Source organism: Trifolium pratense, linkage group LG3 (genome assembly GCF_020283565.1).
Source record: "Trifolium pratense cultivar HEN17-A07 linkage group LG3, ARS_RC_1.1, whole genome shotgun sequence".
NCBI lineage: Eukaryota > Viridiplantae > Streptophyta > Magnoliopsida > Fabales > Fabaceae > Trifolium > Trifolium pratense.
In genome coordinates, this window is record NC_060061.1 from 22267361 (window position 1) to 22295024 (window position 27664).

General features: G+C 31.8%; 2 protein-coding genes and 2 long non-coding RNA genes across 7 annotated transcripts; 2 read left to right on the forward strand and 2 right to left on the reverse strand.

The window, feature by feature from the left end:
- Nucleotides 1–1384: 1384 nt before the first annotated feature.
- Nucleotides 1385–3924, reverse strand: LOC123917883. 4 transcript variants are annotated; one of them, XR_006812586.1, is made up of 4 exons: nt 3769–3924; nt 3327–3427; nt 2041–2684; nt 1385–1632 (listed from the first exon to the last, which is right to left on the reverse strand). It is a non-coding gene; the product is annotated as an uncharacterized LOC123917883 (long non-coding RNA). The 4 variants fall into 4 exon arrangements; XR_006812589.1 differs by having other exon boundaries at nt 3765–3923; XR_006812588.1 differs by having other exon boundaries at nt 3327–3439; nt 3769–3922.
- Nucleotides 3925–10312: 6388 nt separating this feature from the next.
- On the forward strand, nt 10313–12393 carry LOC123914779 (probable nucleolar protein 5-1). Its single transcript, XM_045965952.1, has 6 exons — nt 10313–10372; nt 10918–10959; nt 11052–11234; nt 11327–11491; nt 11768–11968; nt 12055–12393. Exons 1-6 carry the CDS (start codon nt 10313–10315, stop codon nt 12391–12393), a joined length of 990 nt encoding a protein of 329 aa, XP_045821908.1.
- Nucleotides 12394–13172: 779 nt separating this feature from the next.
- Nucleotides 13173–15357, reverse strand: LOC123916391. Its single transcript, XR_006812120.1, has 4 exons — nt 15293–15357; nt 15033–15138; nt 14257–14443; nt 13173–13482 (listed from the first exon to the last, which is right to left on the reverse strand). It is a non-coding gene; the product is annotated as an uncharacterized LOC123916391 (long non-coding RNA).
- A 2075-nt stretch (nt 15358–17432) lies between these two features.
- LOC123914780 lies at nt 17433–18968 on the forward strand. The gene has a single exon (XM_045965953.1). It carries the CDS (start codon nt 17433–17435, stop codon nt 18966–18968), a length of 1536 nt encoding a protein of 511 aa, XP_045821909.1.
- The last annotated feature ends 8696 nt before the right edge of the window (nt 18969–27664 follow it).

Below are 27664 nucleotides of genomic sequence, written 5' to 3' on the forward strand. Positions count from 1 at the left end.
GGTGAGTTAGATTTAACATAAAAATATAAATGTTCTTAGAATCTCTCGATTTGAAGACTTGTCGTTTATATCTACACACCAAACTTAATAGTATTAGACATGATGAATTGCATTAAAAAAAAAAACCAAGTTAGGTAGGTTCACATCAATGAAAAACTATCTCCCAAATATTATTTTTTGAATAAATCTCCCAAATATTTTAATGCTACTTGAAGATCTATAAAAAAGCTAAAGAGATCAATGTCATCTCAACTCTACAAATGTTTTTGATCTATAGGTTTCTTTTTTGGATGAATAACAATTCCTTTCGGTTTTTCTAAGGAAACAAAGATGGTTTAATAATTTAGATGTAAAGGGACACAACAAAATGATCAACCAACAAAAGAAGTGGCGACAAAAACTGAAAGCAAAGGTAAGAATTGAACATGGGGTACATTAAATTAAAGTTGCTAGCCCAAGTTCTTGGAAAAATATAAAGATATGAATATGATCACACTCATGTGGTAAGGGTACAAGCTCCACGTGCAAATGTACCTAAGGGACAAACTTCTCAGAGCAACTAAGCAATACTTGACTAGTTTCAATATGTAGACAATTGTTGGTAGTTTTATGATTTTTTATATCATATCTCATTCATATATGTTATTAGACACTCATATTTTCATCAACAATTTACTCATGCTTTGATATCCCCAACAACTTAAAAAGTTGAAGCATAAGAAGAGTGCTAGGAATTGGTAGCATTCTCTATTTTAAAGTTATAGTCTTGTGGCCACCTACGCAACTGACTATATTTTTTTTTGTCAAATAATTTTGTGGAGAACTATCAACTAAGTTATATATAGGCTACTTGACCAAAAAAATAAGAAAAATTAAACAATTATATAAGTTATTTTAAAACCGTACAAACTGCAGCCACTACTAGAAAAATCTTAAATACCGACGGGCGAAATCTGTCTCTAAAATGCAAAAATTCCGTGACTAAGCATGTTAGAGACAGAATTGGAGACGGATTTAATTCTGTCGTTAATTTCCTCGTCTCTAAACTATTGGAGACGGATTTTATATTCCGTCTCTGATTGGAGACAGAATTTATCTGTCACTAAAAAATAAAAATCCGTCTCTATATGTTGAATTCATAAAACAATAAATCCGTCTCTATTGGAGACAGATTTATCCGTCTCTAAATTCAAATAATTCTGTCTCTGAAATTCCGTCTCTAAACATAGAATTCCGTCTCCACAGAGACAAAACACATTTTCCGTCTCTAATAAGTTATTTATTTTTGTCTATTTAGCAATTAAATGCTTATACAATTTTTCAAATATTAATTTTTATTTACTATATGTAATTTATATAATTGTGTATGGAAATTAAACTTCAATTGACACCAAATTTGCAACATTAACATAAAAATTTATGTCATTCTTACAAAGTATCAACTGCAACACTATAACACTTAGATAGTTATATCAAATACATATAATTGTTTTGAAAAAACTACATAACGGAAGGAAAGTAACTAAAGCTAAACTTCACCACCCATCACATTATTTTCATTAGCATCCATCTATTTAGCACCGAATTAATCGCAGCAGCGGATTAGAGGTAGCAACACCATGTTGAATCAAACTGTGTATTTTCAAAAAACAGAGTAACTAATTAGTAAAGCAAATTATATTGGAATTGGAATAGGCATATAAAATAACCAGGTGAGTTTCAAATCACTTGTAATGCATATAAAATAACTAATAACTTACTAGTCTTATGAAGCAAATAATTATAACCAACCATATGTACAAACATCAATAATCAAGTAACAAACCAAAAACACAAAGATATCACCATCATAACAAACAAAGCAAGAAAATTCAGTTTACATCAAGATATAAGTCACTAAAATTTGACCCCAAAAGCGATTCATCCGTATCATTCCCAAACAAATGATACTCCACATATATAATAATCAATTAATAGACCACAAACAACAGTCACTTAACAGTGTCCAATGAATGCTAAAATTCATGTTTCAACTCTCACCAGTTCCCTTGTTGGCTTGATTACGAGCAAAAGCTTGAGCATCTTACAGGTTTCCTACAATCTTCGGATGAATGGGTTCTACAAAGGTAAACCTGCGCGATATAAGGCCACATTCAGTTTGACAGGTAAACACAACACACACACACTCTTCATTAACTTCACAACAAAATAAGTAACTTTCCCCTACAGAAGATCAATTTTATACATTTATAGAAAAAACATAGATATATGAAATAACACAAGAATTATAATGAACTCCTAGATCCTTGCTTCTTGTCTTCCTCTATTAATCAACCTTCAAAATACTTTGGTTCCCTTCTCTCTAACCCTTAATTATTTAAGCCTTCTGTAATAATAAATAACAACATAATGAAACCTTAAACATTGTAGGTGATGATAAACTAATGTTGATTTGAAATTCAATGGTAAACAAACAAGCAATGCACCTGACATGGCCTGAATATAATCACTAGTGAAGGAAACTGAATGTAAACCCATCGACGAGAGCTATGAATGCAAACCCAATGGTGAGAGGAAGATGAACACAAACCTAGCGGCGCGAAGATGAACACAAACCCAGCGGCAAGAAATCAAGTTCCTTGTCCTCCATTTGAAAAATATAATCCCTCATTCAAATGCTAAACCTGGTCACAAAGCAAAAAAAAAAATCTTAATGTGAATTCTAAATTGGGGAATTCAAAGTAAAATCGTAAAAGATTAAAAGAATAAGAGATTAAATTTGAGAACATACCTTAGTTTTTTGCAATAGAAAAACTTCAGTATATAAATAAATAAGTAAACACCAAATGAAAATAGATGGAACCTATTGAAAATACCAAAATACAATTCTATTTTTCTAAGGCATAACAGTTTATCCTCAATGACATGTAAGTAACATTTTTTATGCTTGTCCTTTGTAGTGTTTACTCTAAGACTAGTGCCCTACATGTTCTTGTAAATTATAAAGCTAAGATGCAAAAGTATTTAGGGAAGTTACTAGTTAGACCAATTAGTTATATAGCAGTTAGTTAATCAGAGAAGATTGCCTATTTACCTATATAAATAAGAATGTTTGAATCAGGTTAGCGATTTGAGCAAGGGCTCTGTTTTATGGAAAGCTATAGGCGGAGAATTCTAAATCCTTCAATAAAATTGATCGTTATAATTGTTTGTTTCTATCAATTTCCCATTTCTCTTTTCTACATTCCTACTCCTACCTAACAATCAATGAAGGAAAATTTAACTTAACAAACTAATGAAAAAAAAGAAAGAAGGATAGTTCACACCTCATTGGTTGAATTTACAACAGCATCCATCTACAAATAAATCCTCAAATTGATTTCATGATCAACACTAGATCTAGATATCGACAAGCTGCCATCTGCTCCTGAGGTTGATGCTAAAGGATCAGGAAAGTATGAAACAAGAAATGGACAATCTCCACACACTTAGACTTTAAAAAAGAACCCATGAATCAAACCCCAAAAAGAACCAATGAATCAAACCCTAAAATGAAGAATACATAAATTGAACACATAAACTCAAAATCCTAAATCATAGTAATCAAAATATCAACAAATTAACATAAACCCAGAAATTGAAGACAAAATCAATTAACAGTTGAAGAATCCACATCCAAATTGTGACAAACACGCATACACAAAGAGAGAGAGATGTAGAGAGAGATAGAAAGAGCGAAAGAGGAAGAGAGAGAGTAGTGAAACCTACGATGAAGAGTATCTACGGCGGCGATGATAGGTATGGGGCTGCGAGAGATAGAAGTTTGATTCGTTTTTGTTTTTGACTGAAACTGAAATAAAAAGGGGAAAATATTTGAGGGAAATAACAGAGGGAATGAAAATTTGGTTTCCCTCCTTTAAGAGTTTTTCTTTGTTTCAAATTATCCCTTTATTATTATTATTATTATTATTATTATTATTATTATTATTATTATCCCGTTGTTTTCAACATTTCACTTGCTTGATTGAGAGGGAATACAAAGGATATAATGGAAAAATAATAAGGGATAATAAAGGGTTTCTTTGTTTTGAGAGTGGAAAATTGCATTTAATTTATCTCTTTTCGTTTTTTCATCAAACAATAGTCAATTAAAATTATTTTTATGTCTTCCTATAAAATTATTTCAAAAAAATAAAATAAAATATACTTCAAATTATCATGTTTTAATTTTTCTTAATAAATGTGATTTTTATTTTTTTCATTTATAATTTGGGTTGAGATAGAGGAAAAATAAAATATTTGAGTTTAACAAGACAGATGCTAAGTTGTATTTTTTATTTTTATTTTTGCAAGGCAAACACATTGAAAGTGAGGATTAGTGAGCGATAACTTACATAATGGCCGTGACGGAGTAGTGGTGTGAAGGGTGAAAACGAGAGGAACCGGTGGACTGGTGTGAAGTGGGCAAAAAGTGACTTAGGGTTAAAAAAAAAACAAAAAGAATTATGTCTAATGAAATAATATAATTAGTTTGGGTGGATAATGAAGCAAAATTATCTTAAAATTCTAATGTCTAGGCGGGCAAAAAATTGGCGCAAAATGAAATAATATTGTATTAATTTAATAGAGACAACAATACATGGAGACAGATATTTTCTGTCTCTAACAAAAATTTGACTATTTTAAAACAAGTTGACCGATTAGAGACAAATATAGAGACGAAAAATATTAGATACGGCTAAAGTTTGTCTCTAAAATCCGTCTCCAACTATTGTTTTCTATTTATAATTAAAAAAATAATCAAGTAGAGACAGATTTAGAGACAAAATCATTTAGAGACAGAATATTCCGTCTCTAACATCTGTCACTAATACATATATTTTATTTTCCGTCTCTGATTGTTTTTTTGGTCTCTAATTTTGTCTCTAATAGAGAAGAATTAAATTCCGTCTCTAAATTCCGTCGGTATTTGAACTTTTTCTAGTAGTGAGCATACTGTTAGAAAAAAAGGTAAATTGGTGCACGAGGTCTGATTCATTAATCTCTCCGTAGTTTATTATTTTAATAGAAAATTAAATATATTAAAAATTAAAATATAAGGAAAAAAACATAAGAGATTAAATGTGCAATTAAATCAAATATAATTAATGGATTTCTCGGTTGTTCTTAATTGGGACGATCCATGAAGTTGCTTATATTTAATAAATAATTTAATTAAATATGTATACCTAAATGTTTATTAAATGAATGTTTGTGTATAAGTTATTTTAATAATTCTTTCAAATGATTTTTTTTATAAGTTATAAGAAATTTTTATAATTAAGTTAGGTTTTATAGATATAAGATAAGATAAAAACAACTTAAAAAAATATTATAAATTATTTTCTTATACCCTTTTAAATAATCTCACAAATACTAATTATACAAATAGATAAGTTCAACAAATAAACTCAAACATATCCTAAAGATTTTATACAAATAGCTAAGTTGACATATATTTCATTGAATATAATAAGATTTTATATTGAAGGTTGACAACAAGTTTGGGAGAATAATTTGAAACTTTTAATAAATATTAAACAATAAATTATAATTTGTGGTTTGGAGTTATCTGCAATTTAGTTAAAGAATAAAAATCTTATCCATCCATCTTTTTTAAGTGAGTATCCATATATCTTTTTCTTTCTTTAGCTGACAACTTGTTTTCATCCTCTTAATTGCATGCATATTTAAATGGAAAGAATATTTCCCAATACTATACGAAAAATGTACATGAAATGAACGGACAATATTTTGGTGGGTATCCTTCAAAAAAAAATAATAATAATAATAATTTGGTGGGTATCAAACGGATGAAAGTAAAGAGACTATATATTTTGCAGGAGTATTAAAAACAAAAAAGAGAGACTATATATTTACTTCTAAGATACTTTGGTAATATTATATGTGTTTCAATCTTAAGTCACATATTTTCGTAAAAAAAATCTTAAGTCACATATTTTGATGGTGTTACAAGCTAGTGGTTACGATTATTTGGAGGTTCGGTTTTTATGTTGAAAATGGTCTCTTTAATAAAAAAATGTAAAAAACTTGAAAAAAATAATTTTTATTTAAAATATTTTTATGATGAAAATAAATAAAATAAGGATTAATAACATAAAAAAATAGTCAACTTTGTAGCTAACATACAAAATATTCATATTCTTATTAATAAAAATAAAATATTTTTTAGCTTCTTAAATCTAACCACTTTAAATTAGACCTTTCAAATTGCATCTAACAAAAAAAACTTGACTTTTTTTAATAAGTCTTTTGTATATTTGTTTTAGAGACCTATTATCATATAAATTTATTTTTGTGCCCAAAAAAAATGAAGCTGGCTATACAGCGTGCCTTCCCCTTGCTCAAGGCCTCCCATCCCATGGTTACAAAGTAACATGAAAAAAAAATATAATTGGAAGTTAAATTTCAAACTTATCCGTTTGATTCGTAAAATGTAGGTATTGGACAGAATAGTACAAGACAAAACAACATAAGACAAACGTTTAATGTATTATAATTAATGTATTGAACAAACTTTATATTACACAGTATTTAGTAGATAAAATATTATTTTGATATTTTAGTTTTTGTCTTATCTCATGACATTCAGTTTGACAATTTTAAAATCAAACGCAGTATAACTGAAATTTTTTTGTGAAATCTTTATTTCTTAGCTTATCAAACAATCTTTCAAAATGAGGTACTTCAAATCCGACTGAAGATAATTTCAATAAGCAGAGCACTGACTAAGGTGAAAATACATTCCTTAAGCTATAAAAGAGATGAAATTACATGATCAGCCATTTATTTATTTTTTTCACTTGATAAAGATAAGCTGTATTATTAATTTGTCACCTTTGTTTTTCTATTTACTTTTAGTTATTCCCTTCTAGAAGCTTATATAGACTTTGAGGCTTGAGCTGCAAATCTGGAGAAAAAACAATTAGTAGACTGATTCTTCACTTTTATATAAAAAATGTAACCAATAACTATCCAACACATACAATATTAGGCTAAGCACAAAAAATGTCACGAGTCTCAATAATCTGATAGACTAATTAACAACAACAACAACAAAAATTATATAAAAAGAACGTGACACTTATGTCTACATTTTAAAACTTTCTTCTGCTTTGATAAAAACAAAATAACATATAAGTGAAAAGGCATTAGATTTAATAAGCAAAAAGGGTGAAAGTTGTGGCATTTTTTGGCATTTATAATTATAAATCGGATAAGCAATTGCATAAACTATAATGCTAAAAAAAATGATAGGATCACAATAAATGATAAACAAATTTAAAATATTTAACATTGCTACATTCTTATTGTTGAATTTGAACACATAATCTTGGTTACATTGAAAGAGATCTGTTATCATCTAATGCAAGTGCTCTTAAGTAGGTATTCTGATTTATGATCACGCGTCTAGAAGAAAAAGTAAACAAGGAGGTTATATATTATTATAATATATAGACTAAACACTTAATTTAGTCTCACAATTTGCTTGCGACTCAATTCAATCTCTCACAAAACTAATATCAAATTATTCTTTTCCATTTTTATGTGGGGGACAAATTAATTTTATAAAAATATCATTGATTAACATAATTTTAATATATATTTTGTCAGAGACTGAATTGCATTGTGAATAAATTGCGAGTACCAAAATAAACTTTTATTCAATTTTATATATGTAAGCCCAACTTGTAAAAAAGGGTGATGAAATCTACCACAAAGTTTTCATCTTTTTGGATTTTATTTTTGCATATGTTAGGAATTAAAGTTGGTTTGGTACATTTATTTATTTATGTCAAAGGGGGAGAGAATGTTTGTTGAATGGTTCACATGCTTCTATAGAAAGTTGTACTACCATTTTTGTGTTTATTTTGTAGGAGATTCGATTTTGGTTGGGATCTAATTTAAGGTTTGTTACAGTAATGGGAATATATAGTATAGCCAAAGATATAAAATTTGTCAATTTAAGTTGCTCTCCAAATCAAATAATTAGGTGAACAAGAGAATTCAGTAGTTATTATGTTTTAAACCGAACTGGACAGTATAAGGTTTCGTGTAGATTATGTGGTATAGAATAAATTCATGAATACAGATTTTTAAGATTTCAAAACATTTTATTGATTTTTAAGATTCGATGTATTCTATAAAAAATATATATTATTGTATTACGGTGTTTGTGAGGTCGATAAAAATAAAATTATTGTATACACAAATAAAATAAAATTGGCCATGTTTATCTTAATTGAATATATTTGAATGATGCAGCTTTACGGTACATTTACCAGAACCATAGGAAAAATCAAATTTAATTGAATCCCAAGACAAGAAAAAAACGTTGATCCATATGAATGGAATACTATAAATATCTTTAAGTAAAAAAAGTAAAATAAATAGTCGATGAATTGGCATATGATGTTGCATAATAACCAATTAATAATTTAATATGAATAAGGATGAGTTTCTTTGAGGCATTCAAAATTGATTCAAAATTGCTAATGTTGAGAGCGGTTATGGTACATAAGTTTTTTCCTTATGCATCATACATAAATAATGAAAATTGTTTAATGCGCCCCCCAAATTGTTTAGTACCCCCCTGTTTTTTTTCTTCTCCCAAATTTCTAGCACGCCCTCATTTCCAATTAAATAATTACATTTATTTCTTTGAAGTATATGCTATAAGAACCCATTTTAAATTAATTGTGTTGGATGATTATATAGCCATATTTTAATTTAAAATTACATACTAAAACATGTACTGTAATTGTGGTTTAATTTATCACAATTAATATAAAAACTATTAAGTACATCTAATGGTTTTTGAGTACATATATCTGAAATTATTCCACAGCAAAATGATTTTGGAGTACAAATCTCTGAAACAATTCCACCGCAAAATGGTTTTGCAATGATTTTAGTTTAAAACTAACTACTAAAACATTTAACCATACATAATAATCTGAAAATTATCCCTAATCAATAAACTAAAATTCAATTAATCAAAATTAATCAAAATTTTTTTTAAAAAAATAAAATCTGGGGGGCACGCTAAGCAATCTGAGGGGCGCTCTAAGCAATCTGGAGTATTTAAGCATGGTGCATAAGCCTTAGCCACTCAAAAACCATTCCAGACGTCAATAGAAAAGAAAAGGAAGAATATCAACCAATAGGAAAAAGTCTTTGGGAGTATGAAAAAGTTTCAAGGGTTTGGATGAGATTGTTAGTATTTATATTTTTAACTAAAAAATCTCATAAATCCACTTCTCACAATAATCCATCAAAATTTGTATACTTTTGAATATCAAGAGACATTTTATAAGTTGTGAGAAATAATACCAACAGATTTCGTTGCTCCGGAAAAAAAACTTAATTGTCTTAATTGAATACCACATGGTTTATTTATCTATACCTATATATAAAGAGGATATAAAAGTTTTGGTGTCGACTTCTCATAATACTAACAATACCCTTGATTTTTTTAGTAGCAACAAAAAAAAATTATTAACAAACTGACCATAACATAAGACCCATCTTTTTTTTAGCACAAAAAATATTTTATTAACAAACTCACCATAACATAAGATATGTCTTTTGTTTTTTGGACATAAGTTAGACACAGGCAGACGCGGAACCCGTCTGTCTAGCTCGCTAGTATTTCATAAAAGTTTTGATTCAATACTCCAAATTCTTTTTTGAAATCTCAATCCATACACTCGTTTAGTATCATGAGTGTGGTTTTTTTTTTTTTTACCGAGGGTGTATTTTTAGAACGCTTGAATAATTTTGACATCTTTGAGATATCGACTTAATCCTCGACTCATCAAAGTAACTCTTTTGTGGCCGAAAAATTATTTTAAAAAATGATTTTAACTTCGCAACAACTTTCATCGAAATAATTGGGCTTACAAGGTAGTGATGATGGCCCATTAATAATAATCTAATTTATTTATTTATTTATATTTATAACCCTCAAACACTCAAATTAACCAGCGCCTCCTATGTTGTCGTAATTTCTTTGTATCTTCAACAAATTCAATATCAAAATCCCAAACAACAATTCTGTATCATTCGTTCTACAACTAGTCTCTGGTACTTAAGGTGAACCAATGCTTCTTGCTTTCTTACTTTGCTTTCTGTATTTAGGAGTGCTCAATTAACGTTTTGAGAGTTGTTTGTGCTTTTTTTTAGTTCGGTTATTAATTAATATGAATGATGTTTTTTTTTTTTTTTTCAAGTTTATTTAAGGTGATAAAATATGCTTCTTCTGTTTCAAACAACCGCTGGTGGGTATGCAATTTTCAAAGTACTTGATGAGGTAAGTAAACCTTTCAAAAGTTTAGGTCATATTTGTTAGTGCAGCACACAATTTCTTGCTTCACAAGAAATGGTTAAGAAATTAGAGAGATCGAGAGAATGAGAATGATTGCAATGTAATGTCTTACTCTTATTGAGAATTTATAGGAGTATGCAATGCCTTGTTAGTTAAGTAACTCAAAACTTAACTAACTAAACACTGTTTTTAAGACCAATCGTTAGTTGGTTTAGTGGTATTTACGCCCTACTTGGTAGGGAGAACCACAGTTCGATCCCCACAACTGCGATCGGGAGGGGGCTGAAACCACTTGATGCTAGAATTGACCCCCGAACCAGATTAGGCGGTCTAGTGGGCTGAATACTAGTGGTGAAAATAAAAACTGTTTTTAACTAACTTTCTAACTACCTAGTTTATGGACTACAACTTAACACAATTCCCTAATCCATAAACCTAATTGCAGTGAACTTTGTTTCATTTAACTACTTTCTCTATACAATCTTCTTATTGGCCTAATCGATTTATATTTTACCAACTTCTTTAAACAGGACTTACAGAACGTGTTTTCCGGTTCAAATCCTGCTAGAATGGTTATACTCAATTTATTTATTTGCATATATTTTTCTTATATATATTTGCATTTCTTGAGCTTATGAAGTAACCCATTATGATGCTTACCTAGGCGTTCGAGTTGAAGGCATTTTCCAAATTTAACACTATTTCAAAAACTACACCGGAAACTACTTTGCCGATCAGTAATAGACAATTTAGAAAGCATCTGCGCAAGTTTCTACGTGTTCATTGTGCAAATGAAACGTTAGGTGTAGCCGATTCAAAGCTTGCGAATATCATTAAGGATAAATTGGTGTGCTAATCTTAGAAATTTTTCATGACAGACAATTTACTTATTTATACCATTGATCAAATAGCTAATTTTTGTTGTTTGAAACATTTCAGAAAATTGACTGTGTTCACAACAATGATGTTATGGAGTTGATGAGAGGTGTTAGAAATCAACTGACTGAATTAGTAGTATGTCTAGCTTCTCAAGACATGGCCCCTATGAGCTTAGGTTTGTCTCATAGATTATCCAAATACAAGAACAAGTTTAGTACTCACAAGGTGTATTTTCTTGTTCCCTTTGAATATATAAGCACTAGTTGTTTATCACTGTTATTGCTCAAAATTTTTCATGTTATGATCAAGATATTGAAGTCACTTAGGCTCTGTTTGGTAAGGTCAGATTTTGAGCTTATAGCTTATAAGCACATATGACCAAAAAAGACTTGTTTGGTAAATGTTTTTCAAAAAGAGCTTATAGCTTTATTTTACTAGCTTATAATGAGAATATATGCAACTTAAAGTATTTGCTGACTTTAAGATGCTTTTTTATTATAGCTGGATACTATCATCATCCAAGCGATCGGCTTACTTGGTGACATTGATATAGAGCTGAACAGAATTGCCGGGAGGCTTCGCAAACAGTATAGTAAGCATTTTCCAGAACTTACCAAAATCACAATGGACAACAACCAATATGCAAGGACAGTCAAGATGATGTGTGAATGCATTAATGTTGCAAAACTTCATTTCTCTAAGGTTAAGTTATTTTGGTTTTCAATTTTGATTTTACTCTCTTGCATTGCATTGCATAGCAGATAGATAGTAACACAATTGAATTTCAGATTTTGTCAGAGGAAGTTGAGATTGAGAAAGAGCTGAAAGAAGCATCTATTATATCCATGGGAACAGAAATTGGTGAGGTTAGATTGGGAAAAATTAGTATGCTTTGTGATGAAGTTTTATGTCTATTAGAATACAGGGCTACACCGTATGATTGTCTCAAGAGTAGGATCAACGCCATTGCACCCGATTTGATAGCTATGGTTGAGGAGATTGTTGGCGCCCGCCTAATTTCACGAAATAGCAAAACAATCACTAAATCTTCTCCACGTCTACCAAATGCTGCATCTCAACGTCAAGTCCAGACATTAAACATGATTATGACGTTGTTTAAACGCTGACCAGTCAGTCTGCTATTAGTAGTAATGTAGTTTAGACTGAATCTGCTTCCAGTGCATATATTTTATTTTATGTGATTTATTTGTAGTTTTTCAAGAGTTCATCGATAAATGAATGTATGAAGAACAAGTGAGAATTTTTACACGTTAAACAACATTGTACTCGACTAACATTTTACTAGTTCTAGTGCCCGTGCTGACGCACGGGAAACACCGTCTTTTAGTAATTTCGTACACAATTATCAATTTGCAAATGCTATATAAATTTGTGATAAATAAAATGGCAAAATATTGTTTCTTAGTTTCACCCCACAATTTAGATAAAATATTTCTTGGTTACCATTAAGAATTACGGGAAGCATATAGTACAAATTATTAACTAAATTCAATCAAATGGCAAAATATTGTGTTTTAGTTTCACCCCTCAATTTAGATGGCTTACTTGGTAGTTACTCTTATCATTTAACAGGAAGTATGAAGTACAAATTACTATATTCAATCAAATCAAATATTAACAAAGTCGATACATGCATAAACATAACCTTTCTTTCTGGGATGCCTCCCGTGTTTTTTCTAGATATAAAACTTGAAACTTAATTATCATAAAGTTACATAACATCATCCCTCTATAATATTTAACAAAGTTGATATATGCATAAACATAACCCTTCCGGGACGCCGCCCATGTTTTTTCTAAATATAAATTTGGAACTTAATTATACTAAAGTTACATAATACCCCTCTCTTTGCTTACTATGTTAAAGACTCTTACAAAGCAAACAATCAAACCAAAACTCAATAAAAAAATAAAATAATGAACAATATGTATTTTGAACTTTTATTCTATCAGGTGAAGTCAACAATAATATTATCTACTAAGACTACTATAACCAAAGTGGTTTTTTTGCTTGGTGTTTCAATGCCAAGTATATCAATTGGCTTATAACAACCAGCAATCTAATTGCTGATATATGAAGTTAAAAATTTGGTATATCGTTTCTACTTTTGCTCCATGGTGATCTTGCTATCTTTCTCGAACCTTCAAAAACAACCTTTGTAAACATTTGACTTTGTACCATTAGTTGTACACATCTGCAACAATTTCACATTCTTGTTAACACTGCTTAATTAGATTCATAGAAACTCAAAGTGGAAATCATTAAAGAAGTACATTCACTACTATATTTCATAGCTCATAAAAAGAAGTGACTTCATATAGATTTTTTGCATTGGTTTATTCGAAAGTTGGCTAGGTTATGGGTAGTTGCCTAATGTACATAATTAAGGCCATGTTATGAAGGTAAGCAAATGGAATAAATGCAGCAAACCAACAACCCTCTTACAACTTCAATACTAACCGTCTTGACACAAAGCACTACCCAATCTCATGGATTATAAGAATTACATAGGAAATGAACGGTCAATCTCATGCGAAATCAAAATCACTAAACAGGAAAAAAAAATGAAATTGAATCAAAACTAAAACATAAAACAGATTGAAGAATAGAAGAAATAAGGGCAAAAAAGATATTGTTGCCGTGTGGTTAACTCAAAGAAGGGAAAAAAATCAAAAGAATTATCATAAGAAATTTTATAATTAAAGATGTTATCAAAACTCCATGTAAACACATAAAAATAGGTAACAACCCATTGATAGGATATTTTATATTAGTTGCTAATTTGAAATCAAATTTAAAAGTGGTTGCTATAAATATGGGTTACTTGAGAAATATTAGGAACTCAAGTTTTCCAACAATCCAAACTTATATACCAAAACAAATATAAAAAATATCAATTATAAAGTTCAAATTAGTTGCAGTAAACAAAGAAATAGAGACACAATAAATGGTGGATGTGAATGCTTACAAATTTCACTTCAATTGTACCGATGATGTCAAAGGTATGAATAGTCATGTTTCAAAAAAATAGGGAACAGTCACTTGAAACAAACAAAAAATGAAAAACATAAATAAATAAAGCTGCAGAAAGCTTAAAACTTACTTGAGAACAACTCTATCCATGGCCACTCACATGTTCCTTTTTTCTAAAACACCTAGAAAAAGAAACAGAAGATCTATTTTGTAAATCTAAATGAACAAATAAAACTCAAAATCTTTTATATCACAATGAAAGCAACTATCGAGTGTAGGTGTGGATTTACAAACCCCAAAACACATATTTATACAGAAAAAATAGGAGCAGATAAAAAAGGGAAAATTTTGAATTTCAAATCAAAACCCTAAAAATCATTTAAATACAAATTCATAAGTCATAAAGCACATATTTGAACAAATAAATCGTTTAAATACATAAAAGAAGCTTCTTCAAGAATTATAAAATCAAAGGATTGAGAATAGAACAATATTCATTCATGAGAAAGGATTCAACTTTGAAAATCAACAAAATCTCTGTATAGTAATCAAACAATGATAGTGTCCAAGAATTTTAAAAAAAAATTTTTATGATCAAAATTTCTGTTTGTCTGTCATTCTTTTCAAAAAAGTACTAAAAAAGTATCGAGAAGTTCACAAAAGCAATTAATCTCATGTTTCTTAAACATTCAATCATGTGTTTCCTGAAATTGCTTTTGCTTTATGTTTATAACAGTAAATACATATTTAATCTCATGCTTCATGTGTTACCTAAAATTGCATATGCTTTATGTTACCCGAAACATCCTTTATGAAATGATTGATGAACAAAATCCCAAAAAGCTATAATTTTTCTTATTTCCATTACTTTTAGCTCCTGCATATTTCAAGCACCAAGAAAGAAATGAATTGATGCAAAAAAAAAAAAAAAATACCATTTCAAAAGCTTGTTTCATGTAAAATACAAAACTATATAATTACTGAAACATAAAAAGCAATGAAATAAAACAAAATGACCAAAAGTTTGAGACCTTTATGAGTTCTAAGAACTTTCTTTCCTAAAAGGGATCAAATTCCTTTAAACACAGAGGAACTCTGTTGAGACAAAATCCTATTTTGATGTTTTAAAGATAACAACCCTTAATTAAATTTTAATTTGATTCTGATCATTTTGTGATCTAACAAGTGCTCTTGAGTGATTTAATTTAAGAACAGATGCAATGGATTAAATTAACCTTGTTTCACTCATAAGAAAAGAATCAAACAAGTTTTAGACAAATCTGCAGTAGAAGAATGATCTCAGATTGGTCTCCAGACTTATGCGTTCTAAAGCATAAGCACTTATTCAAGTCAACTGGTACAAGACAAGAAAGAACTTTTAAGTTGGACTTATTAAAGGATCATAACAGTACAAATAAGTCATTTAAGGCAAGGAATTAATTTTGGTTCTTGAGCTTACTCAAATAAGCTTCTTTAAGGAATAATAACTTCACATCTTGCAACAAGGCTTTATGTTCTCATAGAACATCATTAAAGAAGATAATCTAGACCAATAAGAACTCAGCAACAAGTACATACAGCTTGCATAGAAGCCTCACATCTGAATCAAGTACAAAGCTTATGACAAGGGTGGCTACATTCCCCCATAAAAAAGTACTCATCTTACTATTCATGTGTCCTTTGAAGGACAAGTGAACAGTGGCTACTCTATGCCTTTGATGAAGAGTTTACAGCTGGTTGACAACTTGCAACAACTTGCAACAGCTATATTTTCGTTGGACCTGATCCACACCATCTCAGAGAATGGTCTCCAACGTCCTGGAGAATGATCTCCCAGTTTCTGCACTTAGGTGGCAATCTTATCCAAATGAATTCAAATCTTATTTTCCCACATGGGAAATACATTTGCAACGGATATACACTCAGAGACAACCCATTTACAGTTGGCCAAAGAATATTTCTGACCAACAAGTACAAGTGACTGTCAGAGACCATGAGAAGAACGATCTCCTGAAGCATCTGAAGGACAGAATCACATGGGCTGTTTTGTTTGTCTCTCAACGGCTATTTCTTCACTCACAACGGATATGTGTGATGTCCAAGCAACAAAGGAGCATCTCCATCTATAAATAGCACGTTGGTTTAATTGGAAGAGCAAGAACTTGAAGCATACAAAGCAATCTAAATACATTCCATCTCAAGCAATCAAGCTCTTCTTTTCACTCATACTCTAAAGCTCTCTAGAAATCTAGGATCATATTTTGTAAGAGTACTTTGAGTGTATCAATTTGTAAGCTTCACATCCGGTTAGGTGTATAAGCTTAGATCCAAAAGAATCATTGTTAAATCTTTAGGATTCTCTCAAGTCAATTGGGTATAATTGATTGAGGTTACCTTGTAAAGGTAGATCAGCTGAATATAGCTGGATACTTTGTGATCTGGATTTAGGTCATAAAGGGTTCTTTGATCTGGGCTTAGATCAAAGGGAAGTTTCTGTAATCTTGGTCTAGATTATAGTGGATAATCTCACGCAAGTGGGGACTGGAGTAGCCCATACTATTAAGGGGTGAACCAGGATAAATTCTTTGTGTGATTCTCTTCTCCCTTACTCTTTTATTTTATGCAAACACTATACACACTAATCACTTGATTATTTGCACTTACATTTTAAGGAGAACGTTCTCCAGTTGATCTAACCATCAAGCTTTTGTAGGCTGTTATTGTCTAACTTTATTTTGCAGTAGAAAATTTTAAAGGGTCACAATTCAAACCCCCCTTCCTTGTGACAAACCTTGTTACTTCAATTGGCATCAGAGCACTGCCTCTAAAATCTAAGCATCTAACAAGTGCTTGAGGAAAAGATTCAGGAAGGAAGTAATGTCTAAACCTGCAAAATTCATCTCAGAAGGAGGATCATCAAATAGACCACCTCTTTTTGAAGGAAATGACTACTACTACTGGAAAGACAAGATGGAACTATTTCTTAGGTCACAAGACATCAACATGTGGGCTGTAGTTGAAGTTGGAGACTATGCTCCACTGGTCAAAGATTCATTCACACCAAAACCACAACTTGAATGGACAACTCAAGAATCTGACAGGGTACTACTAAACACTAAAGCTCAATTATTTATTAAAAGTGCTTTGTGCAGGGAAGAATATGACAGGATCATGGAATGCAAGAACGCCAAAGAAATGTGGACCACTCTTCAAACACACCATGAAGGAACCAGCCACATAAAAGAAACAAGGATTGACATAGGAGTAAGAAAGTTTGAACTGTTTGAAATGAGTAATAGTGAAACTATAGATCAAATGTATGGAAGGTTTACAGTCATCATAAATGAGCTAAATTCTCTTGGCAAAAAGTATACCACACATGAGAGAATAAGAAAGCTACTAAGATGTCTACCAGAAGAATGGAGACACATAGTAACTGCAATAACTGTAGCAAAAGATCTCAAAACAATGGATCTAGAAGATTTCATTGGATCTTTAAAAGCTCATGAAGCAATACTTCAAGAAAAGAAACCAGCAAATAACAAAATGATTGCTCTAGAATCACAAGTAAAAGAGAACCTTAAAAGAGAAATGACATGTGATGAAGAGAATCCCCTTCAACAAGATGATGAGGAAGAAATGGCTTTTCTCTCAAGAAGAATCCAAAGGCTGATGATGAGAAGAAATCAAATCAAAAATTCATTTCCACCAAGAAGAAATGAAACTGATTTAAGCCAAGTAAAGTGTTACGGATGCAATCAAACTGGACATTACAAAAATGAATGTCCAAAGCTGAAGCAAAGAAAACCTCCCTACAACAAATCCATGATGGCTACATGGGACGATCTAGAAGAATTACCAGAAGAAGAAGAAGCAAATGTCTGCCTAATGACCAGAACCAACTTTGATGAGGTAAATCTTGAACCTTGTTCATCATGCATGAAAACTGAACAACTATTTGATAATCTCTTGTATGATTCACAAATTACTGCTCAAAAGTATGATCAACTTAAAAATGAACTCACTGAAATTATTAAAGAAAGAGATGAGTATAAATTTGAACTTACTAAAGTCATCAAAGAAAAAGATGAGTATGAAACTAAAAATAAAACCTTAAAAGACACTTTAAAAAGAGTTCAAAATGATCTAGATAAAGTAGCTAAGTTAAGTAAAGAAGAAATTATTGTTCAACAAGAAAACTTAGGACTAAAACAGAATATTTCACTTTTAGAAAAAGACATAGCCAAATATGTAAAAGCAACTGAAACCTTTGAAAACATCCTAGGTGTTCAACAAAGAGTAATTGATAAAAATGGAATAGGCTTCAAAACTCATCAAACAATTTATGATAAAGTTTTCTTACCTAAAAAAGATCAAAAAGTAAAAAAACTGTTTTGTTCCTTCTGTCATAAACATGGACATATAAGATACTTCTGTTTTAAGAAAAGATCAAAAAATTCTGTGAGAGATCATTCTCCAGATAATCTCCAAAACTGGTCTCAAAGGAATGCATACACAAAACCATCTCATAAGAGAATACATTTTAAAAACACTAACCAACAAGGACCCAAATCCATATGGGTACCAAAAGTCTTACTAAACTCAAATACAGGAATGTATGCTAGCAGTCAAGAAAAAGCCATGGTACTTGGACAGTGGCTGCTCGAGGCACATGACTGGAGACAGACACAGCTTCCTTTCCCTTGAAGAAAAGGAAGGAGGAACTGTTACCTTTGGAAATAATGAAAAAGCTAGTATCAAAGGTAAAGGTATAATAGGTAAAATTAATTCTGCTAAATTAGAAAATGTTCATTATGTAGAGGGTCTAGAACATAACTTAATAAGTATTAGTCAACTATGTGATAATGGTCTTGAAGTTATTTTTAAAACTCATACATGCGAAATTAAACAAATATCTTCTGGAAAAACTCTTTTTAATGGATCAAGAAAAAAGAATGTATATGTCATATATCTAGATGAACACAAACCTAATCATGTTTTTAAACTTACCAAAGCTTTATATGGACTTAAACAAGCCCCAAGAGCATGGTATGATAGATTAAGCTCATTTTTAATTGAAAATGGTTTTTCTAGAGGAAAAATTGATACAACACTTTTTAGAAAAACAAATGAAAATGATTTATTAATTGTGCAAGTATATGTTGATGATATTATATTTGGTGCTACTAACGAAAAAATGTGCGAGGATTTTTCAAACCTTATGCAAAGTGAATTTGAAATGAGCATGATGGGAGAACTCAGTTTCTTTCTTGGCTTGCAAATCAAGCAACAAGATGATGGAATCTTTATTAGTCAAGAAAAATATATCAAAGATCTTCTCAAGAAGTACAACATGAATGAAGCAAAGATCATGACTACTCCAATGCATCCATCAACAAATTTAGACAAAGATGAAAGTGGTAAAACTGTGTCTGAAAAAGAATATAGAGGAATGATTGGATCACTTCTATATTTAACTGCAAGTAGACCAGACATTGTATTCTCAGTTGGTCTTTGTGCAAGATTTCAAACATCTCCAAGGGAATCTCACCTTACAGCAGTCAAAAGGATTTTTAGATATTTGGTGGGAACACCAGATGTTGGTCTATGGTACAAAAAGGGATCTCATTTTGACCTAAAAGCCTATTGTGATGCTGACTATGCTGGTGACAAGCTTGAAAGAAAAAGCACAAGTGGTGCTTGTCAATTTCTTGGTGAAGCTCTTGTAAGTTGGTGCTGTAGGAAGCAAAACACCATAGCACTCTCAACAACTGAAGCAGAATATGTATCAGCTGCAAATTGTTGTTCACAAGTGATATGGATCAAAAACCAACTTGAGGACTTTTCCCTAAGGTACACAAATATTAAAATTCTTTGTGATAATACTAGTGCCATTAATTTATCAAAGAATCCCATTCAGCATTCTAGATCTAAACATATTGAAATTAAACATCATTTCATACGTGACCATGTTTGCAAAAAAGATGTTGAATTAATATTTGTTGATACTGAATCTCAATTAGCTGATATTTTTACAAAACCTCTAACTGAAGATCGTTTTAATTTTATTAAAGAAAATTTAAGAATTATAAAAAATCCCAGCTGAATATTGTTGAGACAAAGTTTCTCCTCTTGGAGAACGTCAGGAGAACATTCTTTCCCTGAACAAAAAATCAGGTCTTAAAAAAAATGATCTAAGTTTTGGCTGAAAACTCTTAAATGTTTATTTCTCAAATTAATTATAATTTTTAAGTCCTTTACTCTTCCCATGACATTTGTCTCTCTCTTTCTCACGCCTTAACTATCTCTCTCTCTCCTTTTAGTTTTCCTAAGTACAATTTGCAACTATTCATAATTGTACTAAGCTACACCTAACCTATCTATCAAATCCTTTCCTATTCTCTAGACACTCTCTCATTAGTGGTTTATTTAATCAAAACAAAATCTACACTCTTTCATCATCACTTCCGTAAAACCCTTATCTCTTCTCCACTGTTCATCTTCCAAAATCAAATTTTGCTTCCATGGCTCGTTTGAAGAAACCTGCAAACAAGAACAAAATGGAAAATTGTTCATCCTCTTCTCAAAAGTCAGGTACCAAATCATCCTCCTCTACCTCTTCTAAATCCCTTTCAACTCGTGAAAATGAGATTGAAGTTCAATCAAATCCCTCAAATACGCCTCAAACAAACCAACCCTCTATTGAAACACAATCACCACCACCAACAACCATTCAAATCTCTGAAGTTTTAATTGGAACCATTCCAATTACTTGTAAAACCGTCATTGAACCCATTCAATGTTCTCAAACCTCTGCTGAAATCAAAACCACCACTCCAAAAATCAAAACTAACCCTATCACTAAGAAAACTTCAACTTCAACCAAAACCAAAAAATCAAAATCACTTGATGCTTCAAAAGTCAGAAAATCAAGTAGATTAGCCTCAGGTGCTGGGAGAAGACCAGCAATAGATAAAACTGTGTACTCTCTCTCTGATGATGATTCAGAAAATACACACTCAGGCTCTCCAAAAGCCAAATCTGTTCCTGAAATTAAAACCTACTCAAAAAGACCTTCATCGTCCAAACACCACACCAAACCTTCAAAATCTGAATCTTCTGAAGAAGATATCATGATTAGAAAACTCAAAAAACCTGCTCCTCTTATTCATGAGGATTGTCAATAAAGTTTTGAAATTTTTTCAAAGAAAAAACCTGTTCTTCCTGGTAGAGTGTATAACTTTGATGATCTTATCAACACAGATCATGACCTAACCCAATATACCAACCCTCTTGGATGGACAAACTTGTTCAACATTAGAGAAACTCATTATCCTAACCTTATCTCAGCTTTTTACTTCAATGCTGTTATTTCCTCTGAACAAACCTACATTGCTTCTGAACTCAAAGGAATCAAATTCAAGGTCACTGAACAACTCCTCAGTGAACTCTTAGATGTACCCTCATCTGGTCACAAACTGTATGGAGAAAGCTGGTTCTCCATGGCAGGAGTGAACAAGGAAACATTCATGTCTGAAATCTATGAACCCGGAACCTCTCTCAAAAATCCATCCTCTTCCAAACTTAAACTTGTGTTCAAAATGTTCCACAACATGTGTCTTCATGCCATCTTTCCCAGAAAAGGCAGCAAGGATAAAGTCACTGACAATGATATGTTGATAATGTATCATATGTTCAACAAAATTCCTCTCAACCTACCCTTTGTCATGCTCAAACATATGGTTTCTGTCATTGAAAATGAATCCAGAAAAGTCACTCTTCCTTATGGAATGTTTCTAACAAGAGTCTTTAACAAATTCAAAGTAAGCTTTGAAGGAGAAGAAGGAAAGAATTCATCTACCACATTCTCCCTAAAGAATATTGGAAGAATGAAGTTCATAGGAGATATTGAAGACCACACCATTCCTGATCCAAGCCAGAAAAGAAAAAGAGAAGATTTTGAAAAGGATAGCAATCTGAACCTTCTAGCTGAAGCTGTGACAACACAGCAGGGAGACCATCCAGAGATCATTCTCCCAGTCTCAGCTCCAACAGAACAAACCAAAGAAACTGTAAGTGAAAAAACCACTTCTGCTCAGTTCAATCCTTTTGTATCCCTAGAGTTTGATAACCTAAGAAATGATTTTGGCAACCCTCAAAATCCTCACACCTCTGTCTTGGATAATGACTTTTCCACCATTAATAATCCTGTCAATACATCCATCTTCTCACCTTTATTAACCTCTCCACAAACCTCCTTTGACACCACAGATTTTCTGAAAAATTTCATTTCAACTCCTTCAGATTTTTCAAAAATCCATCAGCCTATCTATACTGATGCTGGTCCATCTCTGCCATCCTTCCCTCAAAACTTTGCTTCCATGAACTCTTTCTGCACTAGCTACCCATCAACTGATTCTGCTGCATTCCAAAACTCTGCAAATATACCTCCTTTTGACTCAAGACCCATCAAAAAGTCAAAAGTTGAGAAAGATATGGCTAAGCTCTTTCAAGCCATCAAGATCAACAACACTCTGATGAACTACACTATCCATGAGCACCAGCTCTTTAGGACCTGGCTCATTGAAGAATTTTGCCCAGCAATGCGTATCAATCCACCTCCATCAAATCCTCCTCCACAAGTTCCAGATTTTCCAGAACTTGGCAAAGACTCTAACTCTGATCCTTCCTCTCCTGCAGATCCTCAGTAGCACTCCTTCATACCTCCCAAGCCTTTTTGCTGTTGACAAAAGGGGGAGAATGAATTCTGTAGTAATTAGGGGGAGATTGTGATATTTTGAAATGTTTTAAAAACTCTTTTGATTATGTTGTTGTTTGCCTTATGTACTTCAGTCTTAGAATTTGTAGATATAATTGGAAGTTGTTTTGGTTTCAACTTCTAATTGTATGTTGTTTGAATTCTAAGAACTTAGATTATATTTTGAATCACCTTTTTGAATCATTAATCATGTACCTGAACAATGTCATATTCTCTGATTATGAGTTTGATTAATGAATGTTATGTTTGATTCAAATTTATGTCTTTACATATTTTTACTCAATTTGCATTTGCATATTTTATAAATTGATAAAGAATGCTAAAATTGAGGGGGAGCTTTATATGATTAAATCACAAGTATTATTACTGAATATGGTTTAATCAGAATCACAATCAAAAATTAATTAAAGGTTTTGTCATCATCAAAAAGGGGGAGATTGTTGAGACAAAATCCTATTTTGATGTTTTAAAGATAACAACCCTTAATTAAATTTTAATTTGATTCTGATCATTTTGTGATCTAACAAGTGCTCTTGAGTGATTTAATTTAAGAACAGATGCAATGGATTAAATTAACCTTGTTTCACTCATAAGAAAAGAATCAAACAAGTTTTAGACAAATCTGCAGTAGAAGAATGATCTCAGATTGGTCTCCAGACTTATGCGTTCTAAAGCATAAGCACTTATTCAAGTCAACTGGTACAAGACAAGAAAGAACTTTTAAGTTGGACTTATTAAAGGATCATAACAGTACAAATAAGTCATTTAAGGCAAGGAATTAATTTTGGTTCTTGAGCTTACTCAAATAAGCTTCTTTAAGGAATAATAACTTCACATCTTGCAACAAGGCTTTATGTTCTCATAGAACATCATTAAAGAAGATAATCTAGACCAATAAGAACTCAGCAACAAGTACATACAGCTTGCATAGAAGCCTCACATCTGAATCAAGTACAAAGCTTATGACAAGGGTGGCTACATTCCCCCATAAAAAAGTACTCATCTTACTATTCATGTGTCCTTTGAAGGACAAGTGAACAGTGGCTACTCTATGCCTTTGATGAAGAGTTTACAGCTGGTTGACAACTTGCAACAACTTGCAACAGCTATATTTTCGTTGGACCTTATCCACACCATCTCAGAGAATGGTCTCCAACGTCCTGGAGAATGATCTCCCAGTTTCTGCACTTAGGTGGCAATCTTATCCAAATGAATTCAAATCTTATTTTCCCACATGGGAAATACATTTGCAACGGATATACACTCAGAGACAACCCATTTACAGTTGGCCAAAGAATATTTCTGACCAACAAGTACAAGTGACTGTCAGAGACCATGAGAAGAACGATCTCCTGAAGCATCTGAAGGACAGAATCACATGGGCTGTTTTGTTTGTCTCTCAACGGCTATTTCTTCACTCACAACGGATATGTGTGATGTCCAAGCAACAAAGGAGCATCTCCATCTATAAATAGCACGTTGGTTTAATTGGAAGAGCAAGAACTTGAAGCATACAAAGCAATCTAAATACATTCCATCTCAAGCAATCAAGCTCTTCTTTTCACTCATACTCTAAAGCTCTCTAGAAATCTAGGATCATATTTTGTAAGAGTACTTTGAGTGTATCAATTTGTAAGCTTCACATCCGGTTAGGTGTATAAGCTTAGATCCAAAAGAATCATTGTTAAATCTTTAGGATTCTCTCAAGTCAATTGGGTATAATTGATTGAGGTTACCTTGTAAAGGTAGATCAGCTGAATATAGCTGGATACTTTGTGATCTGGATTTAGGTCATAAAGGGTTCTTTGATCTGGGCTTAGATCAAAGGGAAGTTTCTGTAATCTTGGTCTAGATTATAGTGGATAATCTCACGCAAGTGGGGACTGGAGTAGCCCATACTATTAAGGGGTGAACCAGGATAAATTCTTTGTGTGATTCTCTTCTCCCTTACTCTTTTATTTTATGCAAACACTATACACACTAATCACTTGATTATTTGCACTTACATTTTAAGGAGAACGTTCTCCAGTTGATCTAACCATCAAGCTTTTGTAGGCTGTTATTGTCTAACTTTATTTTGCAGTAGAAAATTTTAAAGGGTCACAATTCAAACCCCCCTTCCTTGTGACAAACCTTCTAAAAAAAATGAGAGAAGATAAAGAACAGAGTGAGTGATTGAAGGGGAAATTTGAATTTGGTTGCTCTGTTCTGTTCAACGTTGAAGAGAGATCGATTAAAGCCATAAAATCCGCTGGGAGTGTACCGATAAGAGTCAGAGAGGATTTCTGTAGGCTTGCATCAATTTGATAGTGTTTTTCTGGTTGGGTCGCGTGGAGGGAGAAAGGAATTGCCCAAAATGTTTACGCGTGCTTCTTTTTTTCCTTTCCAGGTAAGTATTTTTTTGTTTGGTAGCGAAATGGGCTTCAACAATTGGGCCAAATCAGTTTTTCACTTGTTTGAATGCAAAAATAAGACCCAACAAAACCAAAAGAAGAGGGACATTCAAAATTTAAAATTTTCTTCCAACTCAAGCATCCAAGTTAGCACCATAAGCTAAATATGGAATGAAAGTAATATTAATTAATGATGATTTGGCAAGAATGTGGTTAGAGGTGGACAAATAAGCTTTCTTTCCCTAACATGGTTTTGAGTTTGTATATTATTAAGATTCATTCTTTTATAACAATATTGTCTTTTACTTAACAATTTATAAAATTTATTTTAATAAATTTTTTTGAAGGAAAATGATAAATGTTCTTGATTTGTTCCATGCGGCATTATTGTTAAAAATCAATGATGACAAAGTAATAGTATTTGATTATATATGTTTCTTGTTATGGAATACTTAAATACAACTTTTTCTAAAAAAATTTTGGACAATATATAATGTGGTAAAACACCAGTACAATTTTTTTATTGCATCAAGTCCAAATAGGGATGGCAAAAAAACCCAAACCCGAGAGACCACCCGAACTCAAACCCAAATCAACGGGCGAAACCCGATTTGACTGGGTTTGGGTTTGAGTTCGGGTGACACCTGATAATATGGGTGTGGGTTTGGTATCAGTCAAACCCACACCCGAAACCCATATACCCACCCGAAATATTTTATAATTACCTAATTACCCCCATAGTCTCCCTCAATTTTCTTGGAAAACCTTAAATTTTAGTTGTAATTTAATTTCTTGAAAGTCTATGTTATAATTTCTTGAAAGTCTATGTTTGAATTTCCTTGGAATACCTTAATTTTAGTTGTAATTTAATTCAAAGTCTATGTTGTAATTTAATTTCTGTAATTTGCAAATTATTTTCAAATGTGCTGCGGGTTTGGGTTTGGGTGGAAAAAACCCGAACCCAATGGGTGTGGGCGTGAGTGTTGTTTTGCCACCCGAATAGCATTTGAGTTTGGGTTTGGGTTTGGGTGATGATTTCGGGTGTGAGTTTGGTAAGTGTCAAACCCGCACCCATGGACGCCTGTTGCCATCCCTAAGTCGAAATTTATATATTTTAATTTGATACTATTAATTACGACTTTAACACTCCATCTTTACCTTGTAGTTTTGCCTCCTTGATGAGGACTTTTGTTGAATTAATACATCTTTTCAATTTTAAATGTAATTTTATTTTTTTTAATATTTAAATGTCACTTGAACAATTTTTAGTTAAAATAAGTCAACGGGGACTAGCAAATACAAAATAGGGTAAACTTGGAGGCTAAAATCGCACAGTTGAAACTTGGGGGGCTAAAATCCCACAATTGTCAAACTTAGGGGGTTAAAATCACACAATTAAAACTTGGGGTTGGGGGACAAAATTCGCACAATTGTGAAACTTCGGGGTCAAAACTGCAATTAAGCCTAAAAATAATTTATTTTTTTTTGGCTTTCACCACTAGTTTAATCCGCTTCGGGGATCGGTTCTAGCATCAAGTGGTTTCAGCCCCCTGCCGATCGCAGTTGCGGGGGGACTTTTTTAAAATAATAAAAATTATACAAGAAGAGAAGGGGTGAATGTTGTTTGGAAAGTAAAAACAAGACTAGAAAACCAGAACATCTCTAAACTGCTCTAGATTTTTAGATTTAAAAACTAAAACATTAAAAATAGTCAAGCAAATGTCTCACTCTCATGTTGCCAGTTCTTCTGCTATTAAGCCTTCTCACCTCAAAATTTCATTACCCGAGTCAAAGATGTTGAGTAAGTATCTCTTTGGTTTGGCGTTAGAATACCCCAAACGTGAGTTTGAAAGGTCAAACGTGGTTTCATCCTAAAATTTTATGTTTGGTTTGAATACAATGAAAATCGATTATGTCCCCAAACTCACGTTCACCTGAAGCTGCAATTTGGAGCTTATGAGTTTGCCTAAATCGATAATCTGCAAAAGGATAATCTGGTAATTATACTTTCAAAATCAATTTTGATTTGAACTAGCCAAACAACATCAGTTTATAAGAATCACTTTTATACGAATATATCGAAACGTAAATCAATTTACATTAACTCACTTCTAACTTTTTTTGAAGAATACTCACTTCTAACTAAAATTAATTTTGTCAAACTCAATTCTATCAAACTCAATTTTAGTCACCGCCAAACCAAACACACACTAAGTTTTGATTTTGATGGT